Source organism: Crocodylus siamensis, chromosome 7 (assembly GCF_052110815.1).
Source record: "Crocodylus siamensis isolate JL-2025a chromosome 7, ASM5211081v1, whole genome shotgun sequence".
Taxonomy (NCBI): domain Eukaryota; kingdom Metazoa; phylum Chordata; order Crocodylia; family Crocodylidae; genus Crocodylus; species Crocodylus siamensis.
The window spans coordinates 17,019,083-17,042,499 of NC_143401.1; the positions used below are offsets into that span (position 1 = coordinate 17,019,083).

The 23,417-nt window shown below is 45.6% G+C and overlaps 1 protein-coding gene across 1 annotated transcript; it reads left to right on the forward strand.

Annotated features, from left to right (window-relative positions):
• Positions 1 to 5,668: 5,668 nt before the first annotated feature.
• On the forward strand, positions 5,669 to 19,745 carry LOC149859529 (cytochrome P450 2C18-like). The gene is made up of 9 exons (XM_090056696.1): positions 5,669 to 5,868; positions 6,360 to 6,522; positions 8,337 to 8,486; positions 12,074 to 12,234; positions 12,349 to 12,525; positions 13,104 to 13,245; positions 14,601 to 14,788; positions 16,060 to 16,201; positions 19,364 to 19,745. The coding sequence occupies exons 1-9, from the start codon at positions 5,689 to 5,691 to the stop codon at positions 19,543 to 19,545; spliced, it is 1,485 nt and encodes a 494-aa protein (XP_089912822.1). The 5' UTR covers positions 5,669 to 5,688; the 3' UTR covers positions 19,546 to 19,745.
• The last annotated feature ends 3,672 nt before the right edge of the window (positions 19,746 to 23,417 follow it).

The window sequence follows — 23,417 nt, forward strand, 5'->3', positions numbered from 1 at the left end:
GTGAGTGGGGGCTTAGTCATGAGCCCTCAGACACCCCAATCGCTGCTCCCAGAGCCAGTGAGTGCAGGGCTTTTCTTGTTTTTTTGTTTTTTTAAAGCTCCATACTCATTGGCTGTGGAGCTTGTGGATTGCAGCATGCTGCTGCTGCTGGCTGAGGCCAGTGCAAACATCTGAGTCTGTTGGTGCTGGTCCCAGCTGGATAGTCACTTGCTGGCAGCGGCAGCATGCTGTCATCCCGCACACAGACCTGGGGCCCCATGGCCCCTGGGAGGGCTGTGGGACTGTGCCAGACTCCTCCCACGGGGAGCGGGCACCCAGATCTGCATGCGGGATGACAGCATGCTGTTGCTGCAGGCAAGTGATACTGGTTTTGCTTTGAACAGTTTGAGCTGCTGTTTCTCAGAAACCCCTAAACCTATCTCCTTGAAACCTGGCAGGATTCATGACCTCAGAAGGGGCTAGCACCCCTGCAAGTTTCAACTGAATCAGGCGAGAAATGACAAAGTTATAGGCAGTTTTATGATTCCTCATTATGGCCAAAACTCCATCGAAATTCTGAAACAACTCCAAAATAGTTTTGGCCGAGACGAAATGGGACAGTGATTCAAGACACCAAAACGAATCAGTGTCCAAAATGCCAAATCTGAAACTGAAATGAAATGCAATGCATCTGTTTCGGACAGCCCTATGAAACACCGAAATGAAACATTGTCCCTCTAAAATGCTGAATCTGAAACCGAAATGAAATGCAGGTGTTTCGCACAGCCCTACTAAATACTGACAAGTTTATTTGACATGCTGTAGAAAATGGAAGAATCTTAACCTAAACCTAGTCAAGTTGGTTTTCTCTGTGGAAGTGCCTAACCCTTCCCAGCCTGTATACAATCCCAAGTGCCTAAGCTGTCATGCTGCATTGCTTGCCTGGCAAAGAAACTTATATTTTAGGCATTGGGACACTTACATAAAGGCAACTCTACCATTACATAGCTCATCCTGTCCTATTCCATCCCCCCACCTTAGTAAAAGCAGGATAATATTCTCTTCTCTTCTTACAGGGCTTTTTGCAGGGTAGTTAGCAATATGTATCAGACATGACCAGTCCCCTCTTTTTAGTAGGGGCTAAAAGTATTCAGATCACTTTGCTGTCCTGAGGTTTCACTGTCTGTATTTGTTCTCCCAAATATATCTTTGGAAAATACTGGATCCCTCCACCAAGGATGCGAAACAATTTTGAAGTCCTGAAAAATTTTACAGAACACAAAATATGGTTTCCTACTCTGGGCTAGTCCAAAATAGATTGCTCAAACTTGCACCCAAGAGCAGAGCCAAGTATTGACCCCACATCTCTAGAGTTAGGATAGCACTTCTATTAATGAACAGTAAATTGCTAGGTTGTGTGCCTGTTAAGTCTGACCCAAACTTACTTGAACTCAGCTTTCACCATCTGAACTGGCAGTGGCTTGAACTTTCATGAACTGCCAAGAGTTGAGATGACAGTAATTAAATTTGCATGAACTCAGTTAATACTTATGTTCAACAAAGCACCCGGCAGGAAACTGATGTAAAAAAAAACAACTAATGGCAGCGTTAAGCAAAGACCTTGAAAATCTGGGTTTTAGACATGGAGAAATTCATCTCAAGTGCCAATCTTCTGAGGTTACAATTCTGGCCAATTATGTTTTATTCCAGTTAGAAAAACAATCATTACAAATTGGCAAGTAATGCTGTATATTACTCACTTGGTACCTCAAAACTTGACACAGCTGAGGTGAGAAGGAATGTGGCTGGCCAGCTGTTGGAGAGGATAATATGAAATTGGGGCACTAAGGATTCGTTCCAAATATGGCCAATACATTTCTGTATGACCTTGGCCAAATAGATCTGACTGAAAAATGAAATTTGGTCTCATTAAATAAAATTATAATTTTGAGAATTTCATTTTATTCCTAGTCAGGATGAAAAATTTGATTTCATATTCACAAAACCAAGATTCCAAATTATTTTTGGAAGCATTGAAATATTTCATTTTCATTGTATCAAATACTTTAAAGTGAAAAAACCTAGCTAAATTGTTGGCTAATTTTGAAACATTTGGATATTAGGATAGCATTTCTATTGCTGAGCAGTAAAGAATAGCCTGAACTTTGTTGAACTGAGCCACCAAGAGTTGAGATGACATTCAATATATTGCATGAACTCAGCTGACATGAGAACATCTATAAAAGATTCTCTACAGGAAACAGAGATTAAAAAAAAGCAAGGTTGCATGACTAGACAATAGCTTAGGGACAATTAAAATAATGAATATTTTCAGAAAATGAATAGTTCAGAAAATAAATTGCAGTATTAAGTAGAGACTATGACAACTTGGGTTTTAGACATGAACAAATTCATCTCTGGTGTTACTTTGCTGAAGTTACTAGAGACAAATCTGGCCAAATACACGTTACACATTAAAGAAAACCATTATTCTTGCTATTATTATAATTAGTTGGTATTAATTATTATTGTTTTAGTTTTTGTTATTAACCACCCCATATTGTGTGCTCAGACACAACACATACCACCTTGCCTGGGCCCTGTCCTGGACGACAGGGATCTTGCATGGCCTATGAGGAGTGTGGCAGAATACCATCTCTCTCTTTCCCCAAACTCTGCTATCTGACAATTTGGTTACCATGGTCACTGCAAAGGGTAGGCACCTCTGCCCCATCTCTTCAGGTAACCCTGAGTTGTAACCTGAGCTAGATACATTCCTGAGGGAGGGGGGAAACCTGCTCCCTCTGCCTATGCGACTGGCCACATGTACTTGGGTGGGGGGCTTAAGCTCCCTATTGTTCTAAGCAGTGTCAGCATGACTGGGAGGGGGCTAAAGACCCTGCCAGTGTACCTGGCAACCCGTGATGCATTTCAAATCGACTGGCTAGAAGCTAACAGTTGCTGGCCTTCACTGGACCAGGTAAATGACGTCATAAGGGCAATATAAGTGAAAGACTGCCCAGAAGGAGAGGCAGTAGCCATGATGAAAACTCACAGAGAGAAGCTGGACCATCTGAAACTCGCTCTCGCTCTTGAAACTCATGGTCAATGAACTGTTTGCTTCCAGAGGGAATCTCCACCTGCCTCTGGATGATACTCGTGAGTAAGCTACCTGAGATCTAACTAGATGTATAGTTTGCAGTAACACAGATGCATAATCAAAGGCTACCATGCCACTTTGTTCTAAGGGATTTCTCTGATATAGCTCTACTCTTACCCTATTCCAGATCGACTTGAAACCAATAAAGTTCTCCTCTGTACCTAGCATGGGAGACTTATTGTGAGAGGGTCTACATTATGCTTTGGGGTCTTCTTGGTTCGGCTAAGGGAGACCATTATTTGTGCTTCAGACTGAGGGAAGTACCCCAAGTTCTTGTAGTTGGTCAAGTACCTTTAAGGGCTAATAGGCCTGTGTTTTCCAGAGGACACAAGTCCAGGATCAGTCCGGACTTTTGGTGGTAGCAGCATTTCCCCCAGGCTAGCAGATATGCTCCAGGAAGGGGGTTCGCCAGATGTGAGGTACCCCCAAGGAGGCACTCAGAGCCTGGAAGATGGTTGGGTGCAGTGAGGTGGGTGGCTCAGTGCAGGAGCACATCCTACTGACCCACCACAAGGAGAAGGTGCTCAAGCTATCCTTGGCACCTAGCACTACATACACAGCCATACTTTACCTAGTGTTTCCACCTCCTGCTTCTTTGGGGTGTGCTGCTGCAGGGAAGAAGTTCCCTCTTCACTACACCACAGTCATGCTCCTAAGGACTCACTGAAGAAGCCATTCTTAAACAATTTATTAATTTGCAAGAACTTTTGTTCTGTTTAAGTAAGTTTTTCAAAGGAATAAATATGAAACATTAGCCATAATGTCTATTGATTTGCACCCTAGGTTACAATATAGCTGATGCAAAATCCTCTCAAAATACTCCCCCTAGATAGTCATACAAACAGCCCAAGCACACACTCACCACCTGCACTATAGCTTCTATACTGAAATGTAGGCCAGAGACAGGGAGCAAGAATTTTTTTTAAAATCTGCATGTACTGTACTGTGTTTGTATGACAAACACAAAACATAGATGACATTCTTACTGCAAACATGAAACACATGAGAGCAAACAAATAAACTATGCCAATATTTAAGGATCAGTGCAAACAGCACCATATTCTGTTCCAGGTTGCCTTCCCCAACAAGAATATGGAATAGCACAGGGAGACTGAGGACAGGTGTTTGAAATGAAACTGCCCAAATGGAAACAGCATGTGTGGTCACGCTTGCGCTCCTGGAAGGCCTGCAGCTACTGCAGTATGAACCTATATTCTAGAGAATACCAACAGTAGCTATAAACAAAACTATCCAGGCCCCCGAAGTCCTTTCTAAACATCCTGTGCAACTCCAAGCAAACCACACCCTAACCTGGGTACTGTGTGCCTATGGGGCATGATGAGTTGGCTAATTAGCAAAGGAGTGGGCTTAAGTAGCACCACTGAAGTCTAACTGCACCCCCCTCCAACTGTGTTAGGCCACACCCACAGGGAAACAGGCTCTACCCACTTGCTCCCAATTTCTGTGTCAAATGCCAAAAAAATGTAAATGTAGGTGCTGTCAGGCACATACCCAGGACATGACCAGTGCTTCTGTCAGGTTTTCATAGGCTTGGTGGCATGGACCCAGTATCACTCAAATGGAAGATAAATTGCTTTGTTCGGGCATTTACTGTTCCAGCAGAGGGGGAGTGAGAAGGCAAGGTGTGTTTTCCTGGTGGTCCTTCTAGCACTGGCAAAGGCAAGATAGACATGCCCTCAATCAGCAGTGCCATGTAGCATGCACAAAGCACTGCCTGGGTATCACTTCTCTGCTTCCAGTTCAAGAGGCAGCAGCACACTGGGCCTGAGGCCATTGTGGTTCATGGTAAGTTTGCCACATAGCACTGTCCAATGTGATTTCAGCAGGACTTCAAAAACGAACAAGCACAGCGAAAGCAGGCAGGATCTGACTCTATTCATGTAAAAATCCAGGCATAGCAAGGACATTTCAATAAACAGGGTTTATGGAGAGGACATTTCCCTAGTAGGTCATGACATAAACCTTGACTTTGTGCAGGAAAATTCTCATTGTCCTTGGGAAGCGTAATTGCCATGTCTACAGTGCTTCAGACTGTGCTGGAGAACATCACTGTGACAACATGACTTATCCACTCACTTGCTACAATCAGCAGCTGTGAAAAGAAAAATAAGCTAACAATTGCTGACCATGCACCAAAGGTTAGTTCCAATGCTGCTTTCAGGCTGACTGGCATGTGCCACTCTAGCTACACCATACATTACATTCTTCTGGGATCTGGCAGACCCAGAGCAAGTCAGCAAGCAGACAGAGCATGCTTCCCCAGCAGCACACAACTTAGCCTGAGCAGTGCAGGGGGCATGGAAATGCCTATGGTTTCTTCAGATAAAAGTTCAGAGAAGTTCATTCCTAGTTCAATATTACTAAGCAAACTCAGCTAGTTAAATGTTAATCTTCATCGATCCAGGAGAATACGCATCTGCTATTGGATAAACTGCTGGCACCTGCATTGGCATTGCACAGTATATAAACCTTGCATTTTGACATGTAAATCCACTCGTTAAACTCCAAAATAACTGCTGCACCCTTTGATGGATCCTCTGGGAGCAATAACTGTTTTGCTGGTGCTCTGTATCTTTAGCTTTCTCTTCTTAGCAACCTGGAGAAAGAGACCTGGAAATGGGAAGCTGCCACCTGGGCCATGGTCTCTTCCCATCCTCGGGAATGCACTGCAGCTGAAAACCAAGGACCTGTCCAGAACCCTTAACAAGGTATGTCTGCATCATCCTTCTCAGCTGTTCAGTTGCAGGGGCTGGTAGTAGGAGTTGATGGGCAAGGATGGGCCCACAGTGATGGGCAATGATCCCACAGTGAAAGGAAAATGTTTTGAGTCACTTGACTGCTTTTATGTATCACCATCATCATGAAAGGATTCAGGCCTTTCAGGTATTGTTGCTGAATCTGTGAAGGCAAAGGGTCAACTTCCATTGATTTCAGTGGGAGTCTGCCTAATGAAGGACTGAACAAACCCTTTAGATATTGCCTAGTTACCATACTAAAGGCCCCCTTCTTTGATGTAAATAGCTCAAGGTCACCCAGCAGGTCATTGACAGAGTGAGGAAATACTAACCAGCCTTCCTAGGTCCAGTACATCTCAGGTCTATCTTGTAAGTCCCACTGACTGCTTAGGATCTCCTTGTGTTTCACAAAGCTCCTGCCAGAAGTAAAATCTCTTCCATGTTGCCTGGTTGTATTTTTACAGCTACGTGAGAAATATGGGCCAGTGTTCACACTGTACTTCGGCTCTGAACGTGTTGTGATGCTGCATGGGTACCAGGCTGTGAAAGAGGCATTGATTGATCGTGGAGATGAGTTCATTTCCAGAGGAAGCGTGCCCATTGTTGACAAGCTTTTCCAAGGATTAGGTATTATTTCAAGAGTGGAGCTCATGGGAGGGACAGACCATGCCCCGAAGACCTCACAGTTGAAGGGTTAGATTTTAGGATCAAGGACTCTGTGGCTTTAACAGGGTGTGGGGAGAGTAAGGGGACTCAAAATAGGATCCAAAAAACCCACAAGCCAAGCACAGAACTGCTTAGTGTGAGACAACCAAGAGACAACCTGGTGATGGAGTCTGTTCCTGAGGGCTAGTATCCACATCCACTCTTTCAAAGAAGGGGCATGTTGTTTTAAAATGGAGGAAGTGATGGTGTTACTGACACCAACAGTGCTCAGCTTTTATATAACAACCTATTGGTTGCAGTCAGCTGGATCAGGCCACTCAGGAGACTTCAGTACCACTCTGCCTTGTTTCTGAAGCAGGAGAAGGCTTAGAAAGGATCTAGGAACCTAGTTGCTGGCATTCCTAAATGTCAGGTCAAGCAGGGAAACACATAATGAGTTTAGCCATCTCACCATTTAGTCAGCACTTAAGCTGAGCTGTCTCCAGGCTTTGGCAACTGCTTAAAGCTGGAATTTATGCATTGCAATTCTGGAATGTATGGGTGTCTATACACATGCTCCAGAATGGGTAACGGTGTTTTAATTAGGGTGGCTCCCATACAACCTCTCTAATTAAACTGCTGCAGTGTCACATGTATTAAGTGTCCCATGTTTCAAAATGTCCATGGGGGCGCTTTAACTAAAGCTTGTTTGACCAGTTTCAGTTAAAGCGCCACCACCACCATTTTGAAACGCGAGACAATACATGGGATGCTGTGGCATGCTGGAGTATTCTAATTAGAATTAATCGCTCAAATAAGCATTTAAATATAGCATAGCAGCAGAAGGAAAGAGGAATGTAAAATCAAGAACCACACAGGACTGGTAAGAAATATTACTGCAGTACCTAGTACAGAAAAAATACATGCATGCATATACCTGTGCAGTAGGGCTGTGCAACGCTTCGGATCACAATTCAGATTCGGAGATGATTCAGATAAATTAGAGCAAAACTTGTGTCACGTGTGTGTGTTAAGCCACAGTAGGGTGAAAACTGCAGGGGTGGTAGCCTTAACACACACACAGTGTCACCTATGTGATGAGTTTTATTTGTCAGCAGTTTGAGGTGCATTTTCCCAGAAACCCCTGCACCGATCTCCTTGAAACTTGGCAGGCTTTGTGGCCTCAGCAAGAGCTACTATCCTTTCAGTTTTCACCCCACTATGGCTAAACACACATGTAACATGAGTTTTGCTTTCAGAACTTTGAGGTGCAGTTTCCCAGAAACCACTGCACCTATCAACTTGAAATAGGGCAGGCTTCATGCCCTTCAGCAGAGGCTATCACCCCTGCAAGTTGCATCTAAATCAGCCAAAAAACAACAAACTTATAGATATTTCATTGATTCCCCATTATATTCTATGGCCAAATCTCGGAATCTTCCGAAGTGATTTGGCTGAATCAAATCGGAAAAATGATTCGAATCTCCGAATCGAATCTCTGGCATCCGATTCAACTGAATCCGAATCGAATAGTTCCCTATTTGCCTACTGTCCATACATACAAAGGGATTTTCTTTTTTGTATTCTTGGTGCCCAGGCTGGGAGTTCATATAATATGGGTGTTCATATAATTGGGTTTCAGAGAAGTGAGAGTCTTAATTCTCTGATTCACATTAAGGTATTAGATGCATCAGTGTTGAGGGATGCCATTTAAGGGGACGCAGGTTTGCAAATTAGTTTAATCTCATCTCCAGCCCTGTGTCCTGGGTCATTTCCTCTCCTCCTTCCCTTCCCAGGGGTTATTTTCAGCAATGGGGAGCAGTGGAAGCAGCTCCGTCGATTTGTTCTTACCACCCTGAGGAATTTTGGGATGGGGAAGAAAAGCATTGAGGAACGGATCCAGGAAGAAGCCCAGTGTCTGGTGGAGAAGCTCAGCAGCACCCAGAGTGAGTTTTAATTTTATTACATTGTCAAAGCTACATCGAGAGAATGTTAAGTGTGCATAGTCACGTGCTCAGGAGTTAGGAATGGTTGGGAGCGAGAGCGTATGCATAAGAAAACAGACTTTAATTTCATGTTTAAGTACTATCCTTTTTCTAAGGGACCACTGAGTTATGAAATGCACCAGCTACATGGTACTCACTGTATTGATAGGTATGTCACAGGGTACCATCTCCAGCGGTGGCCATAAAGCCCCTGAAGACCAAAAAAGTTTACTTTTACCCTGGTCTATGGGCAGTCCACCCTCCTTGCCTGCTAGGTCTTGGTGTAAATTTCCATTAAAATACAGGAGGCTCTCCTGGTCTTAACTGAATGACTACCAGCTGCCTGTGCTCCAAGCCCAATTGTGTGCCTCTGATCTGCTCCTATACCATGCCCCAAGTCTTGCAGATGTCATCCTCATTGATGTCCTCAGAGTCTCATTATACACACAAAACCTCTGTGGGCCTAAGGTCTCTTGGTCTTTCCCTCAGCCCCTCTGTGGGCTGCCAGAACCCTTGGTCTTTCACTCAGCCCTTCCCTGGGCTGTTAGGCTCCCTGATCTCTCACCTGCCCTTCTCTGAGCTACTAGATCCCTTTGGTCTCTCCCTAGACCCTTCTGGTCCCACACTTTCCTGGCCCATTTCTGGGCCCCTGGACCCTTCTGGTTCCACTTCTCTAGTGCCTTTCTAGGCCTCTGACCCTTCTGGTCCCATTCTTTTCTCAGCTGGACCTCTGGACCCTTCTGATCCCACTCTTTCCCTGGCTCCTCACTGGGCCTGTAGACCCTTCTCATCCTACTCTTGCTCTAGCCTCAAGTTCTCCCTGCTGGGCCTCTCTTTCAGCCCCAGGCTCCTTTTCTCCCTGCTGGGCTCACTCTCTGCCTTGGGGCTCCTGTACTCAGTTTCTTCTTTGGACATCCCCTGCCAGCCCCAACTTGAATGGCACCACCTTAGGCATCATCATAGAATTGTAGAAAACTAGGGTTGGAAGGGACCTCAGGAGGTCATCTAGTCCAACCCTCTGCTCAAATCAGGACCATCCCCAACTAGATCATCCCAGCCAAAGCTCTGGGCTCCCACACTGCCAGCCAAAGCTTTGGCTGGAGTTTTCAGGTGCCCCATACTCACCTTCCCTGGGTGAGTATGGGGCACCTTTCTCTTGTCGGGTCTTGAAAACCACCAAGGATGGAGATTCCACCACCCGTCTGGGTAACCTGTTCTAGTGTTTTACTACTCTCCTGGTGAGAAAATTTTTCCTAATATCTAACCTAAACTACCCTTGCTGCAGCTTGAGACCATTGCTCCTTGTTCTGTCATCCACCACCACTGAGAACAGTCCAGCTCCATCCTCTTTCAAACCCCCATTCGGGTACCTAAAGGCTGTTATTAAATCCACTCTGTCTTCTCTTCCCCAAACTAAATAAGCCCAGTTCCTTCAGCCTCTCCTGTGCCCCAGGAGAGTCGTGTGCCCCAGCCCTCTCATATTGGGCTGCAGTCTCCTTGATCCCCTTCCTCCCAGGCTATAGCCATATATGGACCTTCAGTGTTTCTATTCCAAGGCCCTGGCCCCATCTTGGGTCATCTGAGATCTCCAGGCTATGGCAGTCTCTGCAGTGGTCTCTCCTGGACTTTTTGACCCCTTTTGGGCACTGGCCCCCCCAAGTCAGTTGAGACCCCATGTGTCAATCCCTGGCTGCCAGCCCGCACACACCCATGGGTCTGCTTGCTCTACTAACAAACTCCCTTCGGCAAGCTAAGTCATCTCAGGCCCTGCTGGTAACTGCCCCAGCTGCAGTCCCTCTACCTAGCCCCCTCTCAGACCCTAGGACTGCTAGAAACCTCCTTCAGTGCTTTTATCTCCTAGTGTTCCCCTAGCCTTTCCTTGCCCACGGGTGACCCACAAAGCATTGGGGGATGGGGTTTTCAAGTGCCTCATACTCACCCTCCCTGGGGTTTGCCACCAGTGGCACTTTCTAGGAGCTACCCCACCACAAGCAGCCCCACCACTGTGACTGCAAACCTCAGTAGGATGAAGTTTTTGGTCATACGGAAGACCCACCTCTAGGCTACCCTGCTCTAGCAATTCTGATGTTACACACCCCTCCTGGGCCATGGGCTTCCAGCCCCATTCCTTGATCCTCTTAAACTACAGACCTGTGGTCCCCTGGCCCCAGTCCAGTTTCACCTCTGGCCCCTCTGGCCCCAGCTCTCTCCACCCCTTGTTTCTCTGGGCTCCCATACTCAGCCTCTCAGTAGGCTCCAGACCCCTCATCAGGTCTCACACTCTTGGCCTCTCTCTAGGCCTCAGACCCCTTAACAGGTCCCACACACTTGGCCCCTCTCTCTGGGATTACCTGGACCCTACAGTAGGTCCCAGGCTTGGCCCCTTTCTCTGGGCTCACACAGATTCCAACAATAGTTTCCATACACTTGATCCCTCTTTCTGGGCCCTGGACCGCTCCTTGGTTCCCTAGGAACATCCTCGACCCCTTTAATTCCTTCCCAAACCTCCAAACCGATTTAGATATTATCTTTCATGTTGACCTTCTAGAGTGCAGCCATCCTGCTGAGGTGGTGTTCTCGTAGCAGGCTCCAAGTTCTTACGCCAGCTTTGTTCCAAGACTGGGCTTATATCTGCCTAAAGCTCAGCCCTCCTCCTGAGTCAGATGGCTCCCTTCAATCAGTCCTAGCCATCACCTGCAAGTACCCTGGGTCAGATGACCCCATAATCAGCTCCAGCCCCCTCTGCTAGCTGCTACACTGACTGCTTCTTCCCTTAAAATGGCAGGCACTCTATGCAGTCTGCCAAAAGGCAGTTAGTATTTCCTCCAGTCCTCATTATTTTAGGTATTGTGCGTTACTGACTATACAACATCCAAATGCTACATGAACCAAAGAACTATTAAACTTCCTCATGGGGTTTTCCACATTCATTATAATGCACTACTATTTTAATACACATTGATAACTATATCTTCAATACACCCTGAAGAAGTAAGATGGTACTACTGCCATTTTGTACAGTGGGAGCTAGAGAAAGAGAAAGACTAAACTGCCAATCAGTTACTTCCAGATGTTCAGTTACAGATGCTTGCTCAGTGCCTGATTTTACAGCATGCCTCTCATTTTGTCTTATCCTCTGTGTTCAGAACAGAGCTCCCTTTGACCCTTGTTGCTGCTCAGCACTCCTGCAAGTAGGTACCCAGAAAACAAGGTGCAGAGTGCCTACCTAGGAAAACTATTTCACGTGACTTGTTAGCATCACATGGGAACTGTATATTGGAGGCAGAATTTTCATCTTCCTGGTGACATTTAATAGCTGCCAAGAGATCATCATCTCTCTCTTTCTGCAGTTTCATGATTTATTCACCAGACAGCTTCCAGCTCCAGCAACTAATGAAGCAGAAGTCCCACAATCAACAGCCACATTAATTCCTTCAGATTCCTCTGTGGCTTCCTGCTAATAGTTATTAGGTTGCATCTAAAAAAAAACAATATTGAAGTGAAGTTTGTGGATTTTTTCATTCATGACAAAATTTTCAATCTTCCAGAGATGCCCTTTGACCCCACCTTCCTGCTGAGCTGTGCTGTCTCCAATGTCATCTGCTCCATTGTATTTGGAAAACGATATGGCTATGACGATAAGAAGTTTTTCACCCTGATAAATAAAATGAATGACAATGTCCATCTTCTGAACTCTCAATGGGGACAGGTATTAATAGCAATCTGGCCATTGGGACTTTCCATAGACAAATGAAACTCCTCCAATCCCTATAAGCAAGAGTATTCTGTAGCAAAGATGTTGTTTCCCTTTTATTCCTTCTAGCTCTACCAGCTGTTCCCATCTCTCATGGATGTCTTCCCTGGACCTCACAACCAGATAGACATAAACTTTGCTGCTATAAAAGAATTTGTCTCGGAGGAATTGAAGAAACACGAGGAAACCCTAGATCCCACATCCCCACGGGATTTTATTGACTGCTTCCTCATCAAGATGGAACAGGTAACAAGGTGGCATAAAAATCTCCAACACTAATATTTAGTGTTTGCACAGAACACATTATGTCACCAGATATTGGGTGATCTTTGGACAGATCCACTGAAGTCAGCGTGTGGAATAAGTATAACAAATTCACAAGCATTACTGTTAAAAAAAGCAAGTGTTATTCTGTTAACCTTATTTCAAGAGTTTGCTTCCATTCCTCTTAAGAGAATATTCCAGAATTTCACACTTGCTCGTTCTTCTCCTGGTTAGCAGTATACAGTGAGGGAGCCCACTTCCTTCCAGGGTTTAGTCACATAATTTCTGTGTGACAAATGAAGCGTGTGTTCACATAAAATAACATTAGGAGAATATTTACGTATATTGTAGATGTATAAACAACAAAACAAAACAGGAAAGTGGTAAAGAAGAGATAAAAAAGCTAGTGCTGTGTACATTGCTATTTGAAAAAGTCAGTTCTCTAGTAATGGCTCAGTACACGGAGGATTTTGTACATTACTCCAGAGAACAACATTTGATAAAAACAGTGGGCCTGTATGGGAATGTTTAGTAAATAATCATACCAAACCACTTCCTAGGAGAAACACAATGGCAAGACTGAATTCCATGCAGGAAACTTTGTAATTACGACACTAGACTTATTCACCGGGGGAACAGAGACGACCAGCACCACTCTGAGATATGGACTCCTGATTCTCCTGAAATACCCAGACATACTAGGTACAATTGCCACATACCCCTTGTGAGAGACTCTTGCCCAGAACCACTACCCTCTCCAGCTACTCTTCTTCCTAAGCCTGACATTTCTTTTCCCTTACTCTTTGTCAATGAGGCCAAAGTCCCAGTGATATCCTGATTCTCAATCTTTGACCCTCAGGTGGTCTCTTAGTTCCCTGGGCTGTACCAGCCGTGCACCAGAGATTCTGGGACACGAATACTTTACACCCCAGGAAAATAAGCACAGAAAATTCAAAATTATGTGCTGAGTCCCCGGGGCTGCACATGGTGGCACAGAGCTGACTTGGCCTAGCCTAGCTTGCTGGTGTGTGCCTCCAGACCTGACCAGCCTGGCTGCATGCCAACATGTGGGGCTTGTGGCACTGAAGGCGGGAGCCATGTACCATTAGGCCCTGCAGGCTTCATGCCTCCACGTGGGGATACCAGCACTCCAGTGGGAAGCTGTATGTGGAGGCATGGAGTCATGCACCATTAAGCCAGGATAACTCCATGCCTCCATGTGCAGGTTCCCTCTGCGGTGCTGGAAGCCCCATGTGGAGGCATGGAGTTGGCCCAGCCCAATGGTACATGACTCCTGCCAGCAGTACCATGTGTCCCATGTGCTGGCAAGAAGCCAGCCCAGTTTGAGACAAAGGTGCATGCCAGCAGGCCGGGTCAGCTGCATGCTGCCATGTGCAGCCCCTTGGACTCAGCCGGCGCTACAGCCAGAGCTACGTGCTGCTGCGGTTATGAGCACTGGGAGGACCTGCAAGGGCTGTGCACCATGGAGGGGGAGGGGGGGAGAGATGGGGACACATCCACTCACAAATTTTACACCCACCCACACAGCCGCCCATGCCAACCCACAAACCCCATGCCAACGCCCTGTTCCTGCAGGCAGGAGCTTCCCTCCCCACTCACCAGCTGTCCAGGTGCAAGGCACTGTGCTCAGTGCCTTGACATGGAGCTCCCATGCTGGGAGCCTCATGGAGGTGGAGGCACAGAGCCTGCCTGAGTTAAATTATGAAATTATGCATGGTCATACGTTTTATGTGCAAAATTTTGTGGGCATGTAAATAGTTACATAATTCTCCACGTTGTGGTACTTCCACTTCAAATCAATACAATGTTTCACTGCACTATATGTTGAACCTAGGCAATTCTGAGTAAGAATATCTCCAGGCATTGTATTACTTGTATTTTGCCATATGTGCAATTTGGACAATAAATTGGGTAATTCAGAAATATTCCCAGTGTCCATAGGCCATGATTTTATAAACAAAGTAGTAGAGAGCTGGATTAAACTGGAGGGGGCTGTTCTATTTCATTATTGTTAAATCTGATTCATTCTATGGCAGAGAAAGTTCAGAGAGAGATTGACCAGGTGATTGGCAGGATCAGGAGCCCATGCATGGCTGATCGAAGCCAGATGCCTTATACGGATGCCGTGGTACATGAGATCCAGCGGTTCATTGCTCTCGTTCCATTAGGGCTTCCCCATGCTGTCAGCCAAGACACCCCATTTGGACAATACATCATCCCAAAGGTCAGTTCTCATTGTTCCTCAGGATGGCTAAATCCTTGCAGAAAATAAATTCACAATAAGTGCCCTCTTTATTCCAGTGATTTTCATCAATAATGCAGGAACCAGAACGCAAATAGTTTTATACAGTTCTCGATGGACTCTAATTGGTGTAATTACCCTCAGTCCATGTTGAGAATCTGGCCTGAAGCTCTCTATTGGGAATTGCAGGTTGCAGGAAGCTGATGTTACATTTATTCTTATTTAATGTCTTCAGGAAGAATCTGGGTGCCTTGAGTTGGTAAACTGAGTGCTAACAGAGATGTAGCAGGGCAACACCATGCCCTGCGCAGCCACAATGCACGGGGCTGCAGTAGCTGTGGCGATGGTGTGTTCAGCTGCTGCTGTGGCAGGTCTGATTTTCCCCCTCCCATCCCTCCCCCCCGGCAAAGGCAGTGCTGGGGACTGCTATCCCGGCACATTCCCTCAGTTCAGGTGAGCACTAATGACATTTACAGAAGATACGTCATTGGAAGAAAGCTACATGCTCCACAATCCAAGAGAAAAATAATACAAAGGGCCCTAGAGAGATTAAAATATGAGCAGCAAACAAAGTATGAAGAATATACAGTGTATATATGCAGGAAGAAAAATCCAAACACAATCAGAAAGCGAGGAAAACTTAACACACAGAAATGCTGTAAATTACCTGAAGAGGCTATTATAAATACAAAATATACAGCAACTTGCGTTCAGCGATATATTCCAACAATGGTGAGAGAAAACAGCATCATTTCTGCATACTCTTCTGCTGTGATCAAAACAGCATTTTGTTGTAAGCATGTCACTGGGAAAAGCATCAGAAAAAGATCAGGAAGAGAAAAGATTTACCAGTATTTCTGCATATTTTAAAGGTCTTTTCCTTAGAAGTGTGCTGTGGCTTCAGCCATACCAAAAATGTTTTAAAATGGACACGATAATCTACAAATTTATGCAAGGTGGTTAACACCAAGAAGGAAAAGGGATTATGTGGCATGAAGCTGGTCTCTAAACAAGAAGCACAGGATTAGGATGATGTAAACAAGAGAACAATGAGACTGGATGTGCAGACAACTGCCCCAACAGTAAGGTGTTTCACAGTGAGGACAAGTCTTACCAGGCCAGTGGCAGAGGGACACTGTGGAGATGTAAGGGGCTATGCTGCAAGGCACATCCCTATTTTTGGAAGAGAACTGGACCATGTCATTCAAGCACCCTATTCTTTGACCCTCTCTCTTCTGCACTTGTTCATTCAGGGCACCACTGTTTATCTCCTCCTGGGCTCTGTCCTTCATGACAGCAACGAATTTCCAAATCCCGAACAATTTAATCCAGGACATTTCTTGAATGAAGATGGCACTTTCAGGAAGAGCAGCTTCTTCATGCCCTTCTCTGCAGGTAAGAGATGGCATCTTTGCTCCATTGCCTTTTTGCCAGTCCCATATTATCTTATATAGACACACCTTTCCCCCAACTTTTCCCCCCAGATTAGCTCCCTCCCTCCCCAAATTGGGGTGTATGTGTTAAGTAGGGAAGCTGATTTTTCCTGGCTGGAAATGCAGGCCAGGAGATGCTGTTCATGCAATGCAGCTGCCAAAATGGCTGCTGCTTGCATCTGGCTCAGTACTCGAAGTGGTGGTGTCCCATATTAACCATCTCACAATGGTAGCTATTAACTGAACACTGTGACAAGTGCCCGAAGCAGCAAGTGAGCTGCTGGTGGTATCCAGATAAAGCTTGTGGTATGGAAACAACATTTTATTTACAAAAATTTACATATAGGAGCTACTTAGACTAAAAGAGTAAGTCTTGCTACTGCCCTTGCAAGAGTTTGGGGCCTAACCATGTGTGACAGAGTAAGTCCTCTGGGGTTCACAGAGTGCCCAGGAAGTGTGCTGCCTCGCCTAGACTCTCTCTCCAGGAGGACTTTGTCACATAGTTGCCCATGACTGGGGAAAAAAACCTTTTTTTCTATTCTGCCTTCCAAAAACAGAGTGTATGGGCTATGCAAGAAAATATGGTGATTGGGGCTCCTCTCAATTTCCTTCTCGGTGCGGCCATGGGAAAACTCTTGCTGTTCATTCTCAGACTCATTCAAACAATTCCAGAAATGGAGATAATTTTATTCATGCAAAAATAAAATTGTCATGAGGTTAAAGTGTCTGTCTACACAGTAAATCAAAGGTACAAGTATATCATGTTCCGGCAGACCTGAGCTAACTCCACCTACCAGCACAGGTAATATTAGCTGCGTAGACTTCCCATTGTCTTAACGTAAGACAAACTGTCTAGGGACCCTAGGACTCTCTAGGTTGCCAGCACATGCTGGGGACTGAACTTTGCACATATTAGACTGACAGATGTCCTCTTCCAATTCAGACAATTCATTTTCCACCTCCTGCCATAAATTGTCGGCATCAACATAAAAAACAACAGAGCCTTTCAGGTAGGACATTTCACAGCCCCACTTCCTCCCAACAGACAAAATACAGCAGTTCTCCAGTTCCTATTCCAGAATCCTACTCTTGCTGTGAACTATCATACAGAGCTTTCTGTTCCCCTATTCCTGAAACTCTTCCCTCCAGCAATTCCCCGTGCATCATGCAACTTTCCTCCCTCCATCTTCACCTCATGCTGCTTTTAATGGTTCCATTCAACAAGCCATTTCACCTGCAGGCTTTTCCTTTGCAGGGTTACCTCTCATGGAAACATTCTTCCAGAAATACCCTTGAATTTGGAGGTTCAGGCTGCTTTCTATGAGCTCATCCTTCACCTTACACACACCTCTGGCAGTGGTCCCCATAAGTTCCACCTACAGTGCATCTCCTCATTTCTTTTTCTACCTTAGCACTTCTCCCTTCACACTTTTCCAGGTCTCCCACTGCTCTCCTCTGCTCCTGACCTGCTCCATCCTTGCTTCCTTCTCCACATCTCAAGTCATCTTGTGACATTCCTCATTTTCTGTTATCAGCCTCTTTTTTCTCTCTGACTTTCTTCTCTAGCCCCACTAACTCTTATTTTAAGATCACTTCTGTGCTACAGCAAACCTACTTTGAATCTACCTGGCTGCTGCACCTCCTCTCCCACTGGGTAAGTCATTTGTCTCTGCTCTAGACCCTGTGCTTTACCCAGCATGGTCCTTTCCCGCTGTTCCTCAAGTTCACCTACACGCCCCGCTCCCTTGTGTTTTGTAATTAGCCTGGTCCCCTATAAACTGTCTCTCCCACCAAGTCTGATAAACCCTTGTAGACCAACAACAAGCCATGTCTGCTAACAGGCCAGGTATGCAAGTCAGAAGCAAATCTACCAAAGCAAATGTACATACACCATTATGAAACAGCTGTGAGCACAGGGAGAACCCAACTCTTCCTTTCTCTTCCACATGTATAATATGTACTCATGATTAGGGGTGTCGAAGTGGACCCTATTCGATTTGGATTTAGATTCGGCCTAAATCAGAGACAGCGATTTGATCTGTTGATTCAGATCACTGTCCCTGATTCAATTCGGCTGAATCCGAATCTGAAGATTCGATGCTGATTCGGACATAGACACAGCTTTAAAAGTTTTTTCTGCATACCTCCAAGTACCAGCGTGGCTTGTGGATGCTGCAATGCTGGGATGCATGGAGTGTCTCTCAGGAGTGCGGGGGGGCCCTCCACATACTTGGCGGTGAACCTGGAAGTGGACCGGGTCCACCAGGGACTGCACAGAGGCAGTCAGCCTCAGGGGTACGCCGGGTTCTCTCCTGCACCCAGGAGGCACCAGTCACTGAGCCGGCCAGGAGTGCAGGGCGGGGGGGCCCTGCGCACTCCTCAGTGGACCCAGAAGTGGACCAGAAGTGCTTCTAGTCCACTTCTGGGTCTGCTGCTGAGTATGCTGGGGACCCCCCCGCACTTCTGTGGGACACTCTGTGTGCCCCAGCATCGCAATATTCATGAGCCCCTGCTACCTAGAGGTATGCAGAAAAAAACATTTAAAGCTGTGTCTATGCCTGAATTGCCAAATCTTTCCTAATCTCTCCAAATCAAGTTGGAGGGTTCCAAGTTGATTTGGAGAGATTGAAGGGTCCTCTGATTTGATTTGGATTTGGAGATTCAGCCGCTGAATCGGGCTGAATCTCTGCCAAACTGAATCGGGACAGAAGCTTTGCACAGCCCTACTCATTATGCATGTTTTCCTACATGTCGTCACTCCCACCCACTCCACTCAGTTCATCGCCACATCACTCCCCACTGATATGGACTGGCTGGCTTGAAGTGCAGGAGCTCTCACTCAACCTACAATCCATCTCCTCCTCCAGCACTGGCAGGTAAAGGGGCCAGCTGATTTTCTAAGCTCACTTCTGTTAAACCATTTCTGACTGGCATCTTCAATCGCTCTATCACTTTTACAACACCCGGCATCCTGGAAAAAATACACTTATATCTCAACTTGTACCATCACTTGCTCTGGGCTTATAACGTTAATTTGGAGATTTTACTGCAATGTTAACCATAAATCTGAAAGAAAAAACATCAGCATCTATGCATTCTCTTTCTTTTCTGTTTCCTCTTCCAGGAAAACGGATCTGCCTGGGAGAGGGCCTGGCTCGCATGGAGATATTTTTATTCTTGACCACCATTCTGCAAAACTTTACCTTGAAACCACTCACAGATCCCAAGGAAATTGACATAAGCCCAGCACTGAGTGGCTTAATGAATATGCCCCAACCTTACCAGCTCTGTGTTGTCCCTCGGTAAGGAACACAGAGGTCATCTCTATTTAATTTTGCTTGTATCCATTGGTTCAGTTGTATCTAATATGCAACTCAGCATAAGAAATAATAACAGATGCATCACATACTGCCTAAGCTAATTGGAATGAAATCCCCAGACAAAGCAACAGGCTTTTCAAGTACAAGCTAAAATCCCATGTTTGCCCTAGGGAACATGCAAAGCCAAAAGCCAAAATGCTTATAACATGGGTCAGAATAGTTACCCTATATAAAGCTATTCATATGTATTTTTAGGCTTAACATGTTGTATCATTTGGATACCTATACATACATACACATATATGTGTATGTATATATATATACATGTATGTATGTATGTATGTGTATGTATATAGATATGTATGTGTGTGTAGGTAGATATGTATGTATAAATTATATATGAGATAAATAGTTTTCTGTACATATCTTAACATGGAATTAAAAAAATCAACTTCAGTAAATAGGTACAGATTGTTTTTCTTATGGGAAAGAAATCAGAGCATAGATAAAAAATATATTTTATATTCAGCTCAGCTGATTACACTCTCCATAGCTGCAATTCTGCATGTCCCCTATTTGTCAGTGCTATTGTGACATATTACTACAGCATTAGCAGCTAAGTTACTACTCATACTTATTAATATCCCACATTAACTTCTGACAAGAGCTGCTACTATTCCTCAAATGCATATTTAGAAATGCAAACACTTGCTCTTTCCAACTTGAGGTGGACAAGACAACTGTTTTCTTAAGATTTTTAGTAGCTGAGCTAAGACTGAACAGGATGCTTATACAACAACATTTTCCATTTCCACCAGATGAGGAGGGACCTATTAACTGCTGCTTTTCAATGCCAGTTTAGTAACATTTTCCATGCACGGCGCACATCAAATGTTAATAAACCTTCAGCTGATGGGTTACCAATTAAGGGTTACAATTTGTTTTATCCATGCAGGTGGAAATAATCACATAACTGGGCAGGGCCATAGAGAATCCAGCCTGCGGTTCCAGCTGGTGATACAGCACTAACCCACAAATCCTAACAAAGACTTTTCTATAGCTGCATTTCTGATAACACCTCACAGTTAGGAAAAATGGAAAAACCTCAGATAACAGTCATTGAGCTGCATGTCTCACACACTGCCTAAAAACCCTCCCTTTTACACAGTTCAACTACTGTTTTGTACTAAGGGAATTTTATCTGAACACCAACTTTTAAATATCCATAATTTTCCCTTGTAATTAATTAATAAGCCTAAGAACTGCCAGCAAAATCCAGTTCGAATCCAAATGAGCTTGCCAACACAATCTTTGCACTTTAATCCTTTTATGCATCAGTAGAAGCCTGGAAGATTCCCTGGCTGCAAATAAGAGCTTCATTTTATACCACAACTTCTGATGAAACAGGCTATTAAATCAGGTCAGGGTACAAAGAGATTCCTTCTGTACAAAGAGACAGTGAGAGTAAAATGTGGCCTTTAATATTTCAGCTCTGTGCTCTCTTTGCACTCATCCAGTGTGGAAGAGTGGGTTTGGGCAGGGGTGCTCATGCTCAAACCCAGTCCAGGGGCCAGATCCAGGCCCCAGTGCCTTGTCATCTGGCCAGTGGGGCTCTACAAATGTCCCTGGGGAGCTCCATGGGCTTTGATCCTGACACACTAGATCCAGCACAGAGCCTGATCCTGGCACACAGGGCCAGGCAGAGGTGACACAGGGCCTTGGAGCCTGATCCCATAATGCAGCACCATGTAGAGGTGGCACAGGGTCCCAGGCCCCAGTCCTGGAATGCATGACTGGCAGAGACAGCTTGGGGTCCTGAGGCCCTGATCTCCAGCATGTGAAGCTGGGCACGGGTGGCATGGTCCAGATTCAGGTGGGCAAGCTCCATCCTGAAGTACAAGGTCCACTCTGGTGCATGGACCAGCTCCACTCTGTTTATGTGGCCCATGAGACCAAAAGGTTGAGCAGCACTGCAAAGACCTTGGAGAAGTGCTGTTGCAGCCTTTTAAACTTTCTGCCTCTCAGGGTAGAAATGGACCTCAACAAACCAAAGAGAACTAGGTGTGGTCAGACACATCTTGCCATAACTGGTCCACTTTATTGAGCAAAACACAAGTTGCCTATTGATACCACGTTCCCTGGGGAGTCCATGTGTCCCTCACTGCCTCCGTCAACACATGCCTCACTCAGACACTCATGTCAGTGCAAGCCCAGCATGCAAGGCTGGGCTGGGGCACGGAGAAACAGGGGAACACTGAATCTGGGTAGTCTTCCATGCCCCCATGCTGGAAACCGCACCAGCCCATGCCTCTGAATAAAGGATGGGGCAGCACTGTATCCAATGTGGATCCAAGTGTGAAGGCACAAAGTGGTGGGAATTCCCCAGCTCTGGTGCCACTCCACTCACCCCCCACAAGCACCAATTGTCAAATGAAACATATGGTAACAGTTGCTGACCATTCACCAAAGGATAGTCCCAATGCTGCTCTCAGACTTATTGGCATGTGCTCGCTGCCACTCTAGCTACATCTACATGACAGTCTTCTGGAATTTGGCAGACCCAGAGCAAGACAGCAAGCAAACACAGCATGCTCTCCCAGCAGCACACAACATAGCCTGAGCAGTAAAGGTGTAGAAATGCTCTATTTGTTCTTCAGATAAAGGTTCAGAGAAGTTCATTCCTAGTTCAATAGGACTAAGCAAACTTAGCTAGTTAAAAGTCAATCTTCACCGATCCAGGAGAACAGACATCTGCTATTAGACAAACTGCTGGCACCTGCTTTGGCATTCCACAGTGTATAAACCTTGCCTTCCGACATGCAAACCCACTCCTGACTAAACTCCAAAATAACTGATGCACCCTGTGATGGATCCTCTGGGAGTAACAACTATTTTCCTGATGCTCTGCATCACCCACCTTCTCTTCTTTGGAACCTGGAGAAAGAGGCCTGAAAATGGGAAGCTGCCACGTGGGCCATGTTTTCTTCCCATCCTCAGGTAAAAAACTAAGCTGAAAACTAAGAACGTAACCAGCACTCTCTACAAGATCACGGTGCTTCCTCCTCCTCAGCTGTTCAGTTGCAGGGCGTGTGGTAGTAGGATCATGTAGAGCAGCAAGGATGTGATAATGATAATGATGGACAATGATCCCACAGCGAAGGGAAAACATTTTGAGTCAGTTGACTCCTCTTATGCCTCACCGTAAGCATGAAAGGATTCAGGCAGGGTGCTCCACCCTGGGAGGAAGAATCAGAAGCATACTTATAGGCTCAGCAGTGCTACACTTGCTAGCACCATGACCGAAAGAGACTCAGGGGTCTTGGTTGACCAGAGGGTGAACATGAGCTACCAATGTGATGCTGTTGCCAGCACTGGCATGCATCCACCATTGCATCTCAAGCAAAACCAGAGACGTCTTCCTCCCACTCTGCTGGGCCTTAGTGAGGCTACAGCTGGAGTGCTGCATCCAGTTGTGTGCCCCCCACTTCAGGAGGGATGTGGATAAGCTTGAGAGAGTCCAAAGGAGAGCCAACCATATGATCACAGGCCAAGAAAGCAAGCCTTACGAAGAGAAGCTGAGGGATGTGGGACTCTTCAGCCTGGAGAGGAAAAGACTCAGGGGGGACTTAGTGGCAGCCTACAAGTATATAAGGGGGATCCACCAGGACCTGGGACAACAGTTGTTCACGAGGGGCCCGCAAGGGATAACAAGGTGTAATGGCCACAAACTCCTGAAAGGCCGGTTTAGACTAGACATAAAGAAAAACTTATTTATAGTCCGAGTGTCCAGGGTCTGGAAAAGACTCCCCCCAGAGGTGGTGCAAGCACCTACTCTGGATTCATTCAAAAGGTGTTTGG

Bases quoted from the DNA above. Each gene is read 5' to 3' on its own strand.
- LOC149859529 (XM_090056696.1), top strand. From the start codon at position 5,689: ATGGATCCTCTGGGAGCAATAACTGTTTTGCTGGTGCTCTGTATCTTT. The intron at 6,523-8,336 runs GTATTATTTCAA...TTCCCTTCCCAG, and splicing joins CAAGCTTTTCCAAGGATTAG to GGGTTATTTTCAGCAATGGG. The intron at 14,789-16,059 runs GTCAGTTCTCAT...TTGTTCATTCAG, and splicing joins GACAATACATCATCCCAAAG to GGCACCACTGTTTATCTCCT.